General features: G+C 34.9%; 1 protein-coding gene across 1 annotated transcript in view; it reads right to left on the bottom strand.

The window, feature by feature from the left end:
• ARHGEF12 (Rho guanine nucleotide exchange factor (GEF) 12) overlaps positions 1-10,944 on the bottom strand; it is an 86,691-nt gene extending 75,747 nt beyond the window's left edge. Inside the window, 1 exon segment of the mRNA XM_012644875.1 lies at positions 10,818-10,944. Coding sequence (XP_012500329.1) covers positions 10,818-10,944 — 127 coding nt within the window.
• Positions 10,945-11,327: the final 383 nt, after the last annotated feature.

The raw sequence follows: 11,327 nt of genomic DNA, 5'->3' as shown, positions 1-11,327 counted from the left end.
GCACAGATCTCTTGGTGTGTAAAACACACCAACCATAAAAGAAAAAAGCTGGTAAACTGAACACAAATTTAAAACATCTGCTGTTCTAAAGATACGTAAGAAAATGAAAAGGCAAGCCATAAACTGAGAGAAAATATTCACAATACAAATCTCTGATAAAGAGATTATCAGAGATAATCCAGAGTGTATATTTATCCAGATTGTATATTTTTAAAACAACTCTACAGTAACAGAAGACAAATTTTAAAGGGGGCAAAAGATTTAAATAAACATATCACAAAGAAAGATATACCAATGGCCAATAAGCACATGCAAAGGTACTTAACATCTACAGTCATCAGAAAAACGCAAATTAAAACCACAATGAGATACCATTATATACCAACTAGAATGGCTAAAAATAAAGACTGGTGCTGACGGGTGTGTGCAAACAGTTTGGAAGACCGTTTGGAAATTTCTTATAAAGGTAAGCATACATTTAAATATGACCCAAGAATTTTACTCCCCACAAAAATAAAAATTCATGTCCACATAAAGACTGTTACATAAATAAATGTTAATAGCAGGTTTGTTCATAAAAGCCAAAAAGTAGGAACTCAAATGTCCATCGACAGATGAATAGATAAACAAATTGTGATATATTCTTACAACGAAATACCACATAGGAAGAAAAGGGAAAAAAAGACTATTTCATACATACAACAAATATGGATGAATCATAAAAACATCATGCTAAGCAAAAGAAGCCGGATACAAATGATAGTATACACTGTACGATTCCAACAGAGAACAGGAAAAATTAAACCATAGCAACAAAAAGCAGAATAGTAATTGTGTAGGGGTGAAGTGGGGAAGAGGGGTGGAACAACTGCAAAGAGAAATGAAAAACTTTATGGGGTAATGGAAATGATCTATCCTTAATTAAGGTAATGGTTACATGACTACATATATTCATTTGTCAAAACTCAATGAACTATATATTTAAAATTAGTGCATCCTATTTTATGTAAATTTTACCTCAAAAAAGTTTATTTTTAACATTAAAAATGCGTTACCCCTCAATTCTAGTGATTTCTAAATACTAAACACTATTTGAATTCACAAATTCACTACTTCCACAAAGCAGTAAGTTGTAACGGGAGCAGAAGAGAACCCATTAAAACTCAACCTTTTCGATGTTGCTTCCTTCAAGTAATTAGGAAAACTATAAAATAGGATAGGTATAAACATATAAAATCAAGTAAAAAAGCATTCTTTATAGATTTCTAGCACATAATTAAATAAATCAGAGAACCTCAAAACAGGATAAGAGCAGTATTTTACAGGAATCTTTTAAATCCATATATATATATATGTGTGTGTATGTGTGTATATATATATACACACATATATATAAAATAAAATAATAATACACATATATGTGTATACACACACACACATATATATAAAATAAAATAAATATGCAAATCTCCACACCACACCCCAGCTAAAAAATCAGTTACAAGTACTTTTATGTTTTTTCTGTTTTTTTTTTGAGACAAAGTCTCATTCTCTTTCCTGGGCTAGAGTGCTGTGGCATCTAGCTCACAGCAACCTCAAACTCCTGGGCTTGAGCGATCCTACTGCCTCAGCCTCCCGAGTAGCTGGGACTACAGGCATGCACCACCATGCCTGGCTAATTTTTTCTATATATTTTTAGTTGTCCAGCCAATTTCTTTCTATTTTTAGTAGAGATGGGGGTCTCGCTCTTGCTCAGGCTGATCTCAAACTCCTGACCTTGAGCGATCCACCCGCCTCGGCCTCCCAGAGTGCTAGGATTACAGGTGTGAGCCACCGCGCCTGGCCACAAGTACTTTTATGTTAATAAATTCCTATCATTAACATAAATAAATGATCTTTAAGAGGATCAACCCCCATTTATGTTTAAGTTTTGTTTTAACAGACAAGGAAATTACTTTTGGATGGGGAAGGAAGAGAGAAGGGAAATTTTAAAAGAGCGGGGCTTCTTGTTATAGATAGCTTCAGCAGAGGAGAGACAAGAAATCCTTAAGAAATAAATCATGTCCTCTTATAAGCATTTCCTAAATATTCAGACTAGGGTTAGGTGCCCCTCTTACAGACTCCTACCATACCCTCTGTTTATTCCTATCCTAACATTATCAGTCACATTAATTTGCATTTATTTTTATCCCCTCATTAAATTTTATGCTCCAAGGGTGCAGAGGCTGTACCTTGTTTACAATCTTACCTCAGAGTTTTGCATTTATTCTGACACAGAAGGACATTTTTAAAAACTGCTAATAAATTAATGAAATTCAGAAAAGTAGAAGAATCTAGAGATGAATAGAAGCTCAGAAAGGGAGGTAACCAAGGAGAAAAAAATACCATCATGTATAGTCAATTTTATTCATATGCCTAGGGTCCTGACAAATTGGATTAGGACAATATACTAGTATTACCTATGAAAACTGCAAATCTGTTTTCTCCAGTTCATAAAAGTTTCAGCCTGATAGCCTTCCCTTTTAATTCTACATCAAAAATAGACGAAGAACAAAGGATAAAGAGGAAAAGAACACGTCCTATTCATTTTTCTCTTCTCCCCGATTCCGCTATATTATCCACATTTATCATTCTAAGTTTACCTGCTAATCTGAGATGCTGACATACTCTAACATGGAAGAACTACCAGACCAATATAAAAAGAAAACAAACCTCACACATACAGTCAATTCAGAATCTAAAAAATTCAAACTAATAAAGCTATTCTGTCCTGTCAATTTGTGCTGTCTACATACATTCAGATCTGTGGTAACAATTAACTGAAAACTAAGCCATCTTACCATTCAAAATTCAGAAATCTAGTCTCTCAAATGTTCAAATCTATTATCCTCCCTCTTATTCAAAATCACATGAAATGTTTTTCCTTCTTCTTCAGAGAAATGTTCTACTTGTAGACCAGAAGCTGTTTTAACGTACTAGAGGATTAAATTCCAACCTCTATAACATTGAAGGCATCAATACTGGCTAAATTATCATATCTTTGGAATTTCTTTTTTGACCAAAAAAAAAAAAAAACCCTACTTCTTTTGTTTTAGCAAATTTGCACTGAACATGTGTCTATACTAGTTATTTAACACTGGAGGCTGTAGGTGCTGTAAAGAATACAAACTACTAGGAGGCAGAGCTGGGAGGATAGCTGGAGGTCAGGAGTTCGAGAGCAAGAGCGAGATCTCATCTCTTCTAAAAAAAATAGAAAGAAATTAGCCAAACAACTAAAAATATATAGAAAAAATTAGCTGGGCATGGTGGCGCATGCTGTAGTCCTAGCTACTCGGGAGGCTGAGGCAGAAGGATTGCTTGAGCCCAGGAGTTTGAAGTTGCTATGAGCGAGGCTGATGCCACGGCACTCTAGTCTGGGCAACAGAGCGAGACTTTGTCTCCAAAAAAAAAAACTACCAGGAGTCTGCTCTCGAAGAACATAAAATCTTAGCAGGGAAGGTCAATAGTGAAACAAATAGAGAAAGAATGACAATGTCTAAGAATCAGAGTATGGTACACATAATAGGCGCTATATGTTGTGGAAGAAGGAAAAGAGAAAAATGGACTCCTAACTCCAAAATAGACACATTCAAATTTAATTTAAAAAAATAGCTTTCATCATTTTTACCCTTGCTGGTTTGACAACACATATAAGTCCATGGTTTTGTTGCTAAATCCCTTATTATCTGGTAATAATTATGATTATTAATCATAATTACAATACAAATGTGTATATATCTGAATATGAGTTCCATAAGGTCACATAATCACTTTGATAGGAGCTATATCCCAGAACTTTGTGTGGAGACAGACAGAAAAGGGGCTTAAACTTCCTTGAAACTTAGTTGCAGTAATACTTCTTCATTTCCATCATTCTTGGTGCTATATGAAGATTTTTTTCACAAGTATTTATTTTTAAGTGCAGAAAGAGTAATGGTAAACAAATGTATATCTCTATTACTGTACTTATAGAATATATTACAATACTTTCTTTTGTACTGGACTGCGAGTAACTAGAAAACAGGTATAGTCTCCTATTATCTTTGAATCCCTGTCTGTTAGCATAGTGCCTGGCATACAATAGGTGCTCAAAAATTAGTTACTAAATAAATTTGAATTTATTTTACATAAAGAAAATTCTTTTTGAGACAGGGTTTTACTCTGTTGCCTAGGCTGAACTGCAATGCTGCGATCACAGCTCACTATAGCCTTGAACTCCTGGGCTCAAGTGATTCTCTCGCCTCAGCCTCCCAAGTAGCTGGGACTACAGGTCCGCATCACCACACCCTGCTAATTTTTTACTTTTTGTAGAGATGGGATTTTGCTATGTTGCTGAGGGTGGACTTGAACTAAAGACTATGCAAAGTAGAGAAACACTTCTAAGAATACTAATTAACTTTCTGCCCGGGCAAAATTCCAACTGCAATAGTTTGATTGCCCACCCATCCCAAAATAACTCCTCTACTTACGAAGAAATTTTTCCTTATTTCCTATTTTTTAAGGATCATGATATTTCACTTGGAAGCTGACAAATCAATATCATGCTTCATCTCATCATATCATGTTCTAGCAAATTTACGTAAATACTATCCTTTCCTAGATTTTATTTCCTCTTCATAACAAAGGTCATATTTTTTGTGTTACAACAATGTGGTATTTAAAGCTAACATAAAAAGATTGCTTCTTACTCAATAGACAATTAGCAATGATTGTATTTTGAAAGTGAAAAAAATTAAGTCTTTGTAATACTTTGGATGAGTAGGGGAGGAAGTGATAAAAAAGTATTCTGAAAAAAGTGAGAAGGTACTCTCAAGTTTCACTACATAGTCCTAAAAAAAAGGCCACAACTACAGTACTAGAGAGTATATTAATGAAAATGGAGTGTTACACATGTAGGGCAACATGCTAAACCTTTTATACTACATTTACTTTAGTGAAAATTTTAAGGTATCCAGAAAGCACATTAGTGAAAGCACATTAGTCTTTCTTTACCTTTTATTTTATTTCATGACCAAACTTCTCTTACTTAAGTCTCACCTCTTAAGAATTAGCTTCAGGGAAGGGTGTGTAGAAAGACTGTGTGCAACCTCATAAAAACAGCTCATTTTTAAGCTGGTGCCAGACATACATGTTTTATGAGTAAGACCTCAGATAATCCTTTGATTAAGAAGCTTCTTGATTCTTAATGCACAATCCTGCCAGCAAGAGGAGCCTTAAATTCCAAGTATGCTGATTTCATTCTTTTAGGGCACTATCAGAAATAAGTCTCTCTTTTAAGCTACCTTAAAGTTTTTCAGAAGGGAAGAAAGATCCTATTAAGTCAAGATCATCTTATTCTGTCAATTCTCACTACTAAAATACTTCATCTCAATCTCAACATTTATTTATTCAAAACTCACTTAACAAGTGCCTCCGATGTGTCAGGCATGATGGGAGATGCAAAGGTGAATATAAATACAAATAACTAGATACAAAACAAGATGTCAAAGTTTAAAAACAACAAAAGTAGCTGGGCAAAACTAGGAAAGCCCTGTGAAGAAGGCAGTATTTGAATTGTGCCTTGGAAGATGAGTAGGATTCTAAGTTAGAGGAGGTAAACCATTCAAGACAACAGGAATGGCATGAGCAAAGGGGGAATACCAAGACATATTTGGGAAATGAAAACTTGGAAGGTAATCTGATACCTTTAAGTGAACAGTAGATTAAGATAGAATGATAAATTGGCAACAAATTATGGCACATCTTAATAACTATTTGTACTTTCCTAGCAAGTACATGACCAAATCCTTACTTTAGTAATATTAATCTGACAGGTCAAGGCAGAATGTAGTAAAACGGAGAAAAGGAAATGAATCAATGTGAAATTGAAGTAAAAGAAGGTTATGAATCTATTAAAATAATCTAATTAAATGATGAAAAACTGAACAAGGCAGCGGGATGAAACCAAAAAGTGAACGATGGAAAGTATTGTGATGGTAGAATCAGAGGAACCTGACAAATAACTGACTCCAGGGGACAAGGGAAATGGAGAAACTGAAGACGACTGTAAGGAAATAAGACCAGGTAAATGGAAGAATAATATTGTCATCAAGCAAAAGAAGTAATCAACAGAGTAAACAGACAACCTATGGAATGGGAGAAAATATTCGTAAACTATGCATCCAACGAAGTACTAATATCCAGAATCTACAAAGAACTCAAACAAATCAGCAAGAAAAAAACAACCCCATAAAAAAGTTGGCAAAAGACATGAACAGAAATTTTCAAAAGAAGATGGACAAATGGCCAATAAACATATGAAAAAAGGCTCAACATCACTAATCATCAGAGAAATACAAATTAAAACCACAATGAGATACCCCTTGCCTCTTTCAGAATGGCCATTACTAAAAAATAAAAAGTCAATAGATGTTGGCACCATGAATACAATGAAAAGGGAACTCTTACACACTGTTAGTGGGTATATAACTTAGTATAATCTCTGCGGAAAACACTATGGAGATTCCTCAAAGAACTAAAAGTAGACTTACCATTTGATCCTGCAATCCCACTACTGGGTATCTATCCAATGGAAAATAAGTCATTTTATCAAAAAGACACCTACACTCATGTTTATCAAAGCACAATTCACCACTGCAAAGATATGAATCAACCTACGTGCCCATCAACTGATGAGTGGATAAAGAAAATGTTGTTATATAGATACCATGAAATACTATTCAGCCATAAAGAAGAATGAAATAATGTCTTTTGCAGCAATTTGGAGGGAAAATTGAGATATTTATCCTAAGTGAAGTATCTCAGGAATAGAAAAACAAATTCCACATGTTATCACTTATAAGTGGGAGCTAAACCGTGGATATACATGGTCATACAGAGTGGTATAATGGACACCGGAGACTCAGAAGAGAGAGTTGGGGGGAGTGAGGGATAAAAAATTACCTACTGGGTACAATGTACACTATTCAGGTGATGGGTACACCAAAGCCCCAATTTCACCACTATACATAATCATCTATGTAACAAAAAACCACTTGTACCCACTAAATCTACTGAAATTTAAAAAATTAGGGAAGTTGAGAGAAAGATTGATTTCTGGCTATAGGGAACAATGATGAACTCCAGTTTGATCATTCTGAATCTGAGGAACACTTAGAACACTTAAAAAGAAAGTATCCAGCAAACAGTTGAAAATATAAGATTGGAGACTAGAAGAAAGATTGGGGACTGAAACTTCGGTCATGCCTACATGCATAAGACAAGAGGGGAAAAAGCAATCAAGTAAACAGAGATAAAAATAACTACAAAGAGAAAAGAACTAGGTTGATACAATGTATTATAGAAACCAATGAAACACTAGCATTACCAAAGGGTTCAGAAGAAAGGCAAGAATTGAGAAAAAAAAAGTTAATCGATTTTCAAATAGGATGTCTTGGTTCACCTTTGAGATAATATGAGTTCAGAAGTCAGATTACAAGAGGTTAAGAAATGAATGGTTTATGAGGATACACAAGGTTCATGTGGAATGTTCTTTGCAAGGTTGAAAAAGACAACAGAAATAGCAACTTGGTGGGGGCAAGAATCAAACCAAAAACTTTTCTTTTTAAAGATATGAGAAGACCAAATAAGAAAAAGATAGGAATTTTTAAAAATTACACTGAAGTATCCAAACCAGGATATTTCAGGTACTAACTGTTTGCTTCTGTTATGGACTAAATGTTTATCCCCCTGTTCCCCATCCCGTCTCCCAATTCATATATTCATATATTGAAGCCCTAACCCTCAATGTGATGGTATTGGGAGATGAGGCTTTTTTAGAGATAATTAAGGTTAGATGAAGTAATGAGGGTGGAACCCTCATGATGGGATTATAAAAGACACCAGAGAGCTTTCTCTCTCTCTCCCCCACCCCAATGCACTGAGGAAAGACCATGTGAGGAGAAAGCAAGAAGGCAGTCATCTGCAAGCCAGCAAGAGAACCTTCACCAGAACTCTACCACAATGGCACCCTAATCTTGGACTTCCAACCTCCAGAACTGTGAGAAAATAAATTTCTGTTGTTTAAACCACACAGTCCATGGTATTTTGTTATGGCAGCCCAAGCATGCTTAGCCCAAGCATGCTAAGACAGTTTTAAGAAGACATGGCTTATTTTCTTGCATATAACACTATCAGTGGGAATCTCTTCATGACACCAAGATAGAAGTTAGGATTAAACTCAAAATTCCCTTGCTGAATCTCTTATTTCCCACAGTAACCCACAGAAGTTCTCCCTTACAATATTAGTAAGAGAAATAGAAAATGAAGTATTATTAAAATTGCAGCTCAGAAAACATATCCATACATGTTAACAGACTCCAAAAGGTACAGAGGGGGAAAGAGGGGTAAATGAAATAAATATTGACTGACTGGCAACTTAAACAAAAAAATTAATACAAAACAAACACTTGGTTTCCTTTTAAAATGAGAAGTATATCTATCTCACAAAGTAGCTCTAAAAATGGCTAAGAAAGTTTAAAATAAATAATTTGTAAATGAATAACTAGCATTTGTGTTAAATACCCAGCTAATGAATTTTACCCCAAGAGAAGACAACATATAATCTCAAATGCTTGAAGTGGGCTTGTCACAAGATCATATAAGAAAGCAGAATGACACCAGTTGCTATGACTCTACTCAGTTTTATTGCAGTTATTTCCAAGTTTTCCTGGACTTTCTAGAGAGTCTTTTTTACCCATATTAACTGCACACAGTCCAAAGAAGTCTATTCACACAGGTAATAAAATATTTGTAACATCAAAGAGATTTATGTTAGCATGCTAACGCTGTTCAATCAACTCATCCCTCTGAATGAGCACTTTTTTAAGGACTTGTGGGCTCAGTTCCTTCCAAAAAAGGTATCTCAAGGGTTCTCAAGAAACAAAAACACGGAGAAGCCACACCTTACTTCCCGATTACCACTTAAAATGTTTCTATTACTACCAAGCCAATGGCACGTCTGAACTAGTGTTAATATTCCTATCACTGGTAAAATAATAAAAAATTACTATAATATTTCTAGTCATAGATTCCTAAATTGTTAGTCTTCATCCAAAGCACACAGCAAGCTTCTGCATATAAACCACAGATCTAGGAAAATGGTTAAGGAGATGAAATACAACACTGCAAAGGCTACTGGAAAAGAATGGAGCTATAAGGGTAATGTTCACATTCCTAAGGAGAGAATAAACTGTACGAAGCTCTTTATATAGAACAGAAAGAGTCTCCAGGAATTAAGAAGGTATTTCTTACATATAAGGAGTGAAATATTTTGGAGGGAAGAAAAAAGCACAAACTTGAAATGCCACAAGCAACATTCCCTGTTGGACTACTGTAAAAGGTATAACTACACAGAAAAAGTACTGGTCACAAAAACCAAGTAAAGAACTATGTGCATCTATATAACAGAGAAGCACTACAGGGTTTAGAATCAAACACTGAGACTTCAGAATATTAAAAAGTATCTGAGGGCTGGACATGGTGGTTCACACCTGTAATCCTAGCATTTTGGGAGGCCAAGGTGGGAGGATTGCTTTAGGCCAGGAGTCAAGATCAGCCTGGCAAACATAGCAAGAACCCATCTCTTAAAAAAACAAAAAGCATCTGACATCATGGGCTGAAGTACCGATATATGTAAACTGTCAAATGTCTTAAAAGGTGGGAGGGGAAATTCCATATATTTTTTCCCTATCATGTATGTCAAGCTAGGAACACTTGCACCTGGGAAAACATCCACGTGATAGACTTGTGACTCTATTAAAGAAAACCTGATTTTCCACTGAAGCCAAATCTGGAATCTTCCTAAAAAGAAATAACTTACTAGTCTTTCAGAGATTATTTTAAAAGTCTTGGCTCCACGCAGTGCTTCTCCTATGTGCTTTTTTTTCAAAAAGCTAATCAGATGCCAAAAGAAGGGAAGAGGGCAGGTAAAACTGCATAAGAAAAGGCAAAATATATATGAACTTCAAAAACATGGTTTATTCTATCTTTGGAAGACAGGACACAGTCTAGAAATATTAGTATTTCAATCATCTGTTGCAAAACTTGATCACTAAGGTTGAGCTTGTTCTTTGTGAAGATTATTTTTTAAAGGTACCATTTAAAAATTTTCCCATTCAGAAAAAGTTTCAAGGAAATTTCTGAAAAGCATAGACAAATTCTTCAAGGTATGAAAATAAAATACTTACGTATTTTTGCTATCATGGATAAATCATACAAGAATGACTTTTCCAAATGATGAGGCAATTAAAAATAAACAAAAAATAAAATGAAAATAAAAATTCCAAAGAACTGCCAATATCTATCTAAATTACACCAGTACTATACTTAGAGGAAAAAACTTAATTGCTTAAATTCTACATAATCCAAACTGTACAAATGAGACATGGGAAGAAGATGACAAGAATTTAAAGCCCATTCATGTTATTTGGAGAAACCTGACCCAAACATATTAGAGACAATCATTTTCCTGACATAAACACGATGAAAGAGAAGATGGGTATCGTGGCCTATTCTTAACATTGTTAGTTTCTAGCAACCTTAAGCTTCCGCATCACAGCCACATTGAAACCCCAGGCTCCCTTTCCCTGCAGTAGATCATGCCATGCAGAGCAGACATAAGAAAGGCTGCAATTATTTAAAAAGAAAAAAAAGAAAGAAAAAGAAAAACAGAAAGAAAGAAAAGAAACAGCATGAAGCAAGCTCCAAAGGGCAAGGCTGAATTAGCTACATTAGCTTACCATATATCTCGGATCTACTCTCCTCTGAACTAGACTTTGTCTTCTTGGAGGAGCTATCTGCACAAGAGCGGGAGAAAAGGAGAGAGATATAGAAAATATGGAGACCAATGGAAGGGGAAAAATTCATGGGGAAAAAAAGGATGAATCATGATCCAGTTAAATCGTGCAAACACAAAGTATGAACATCACAGATGATAGCACTTAGAATAGTCACGAACAGCACAGGTACTGACATATTTTAAAGATTTACTGAAGAAAAGACAGTGCAATAAAAATACATTCAAACAAAACAAAACATGAATAGTATACAAAAATAAATCATCTGATAATTGTAGAGCTGACAAAAGAACTAAAAGCTATAAAATTTCATTATGAAGCACTGTATACCACTTTGCTACATCTGTCTTTGGAGATGGGCACATCACAGATGAACAGTACGGAATAAATCTAACAAGGCTATAGTATTTTTATGAATATAGGGCAGAAACCGGTGACCCTTATTAGCAAGAC

Source organism: Propithecus coquereli, unplaced genomic scaffold (assembly GCF_000956105.1).
Source record: "Propithecus coquereli isolate 6110/MARCELLA unplaced genomic scaffold, Pcoq_1.0 Scaffold222, whole genome shotgun sequence".
In the NCBI taxonomy this organism is placed as follows: Eukaryota; Metazoa; Chordata; class Mammalia; order Primates; family Indriidae; genus Propithecus; species Propithecus coquereli.
The sequence above is the reverse complement of the archived record's forward strand: the minus strand, read 5'-3'. Positions and strand labels throughout refer to the sequence as shown.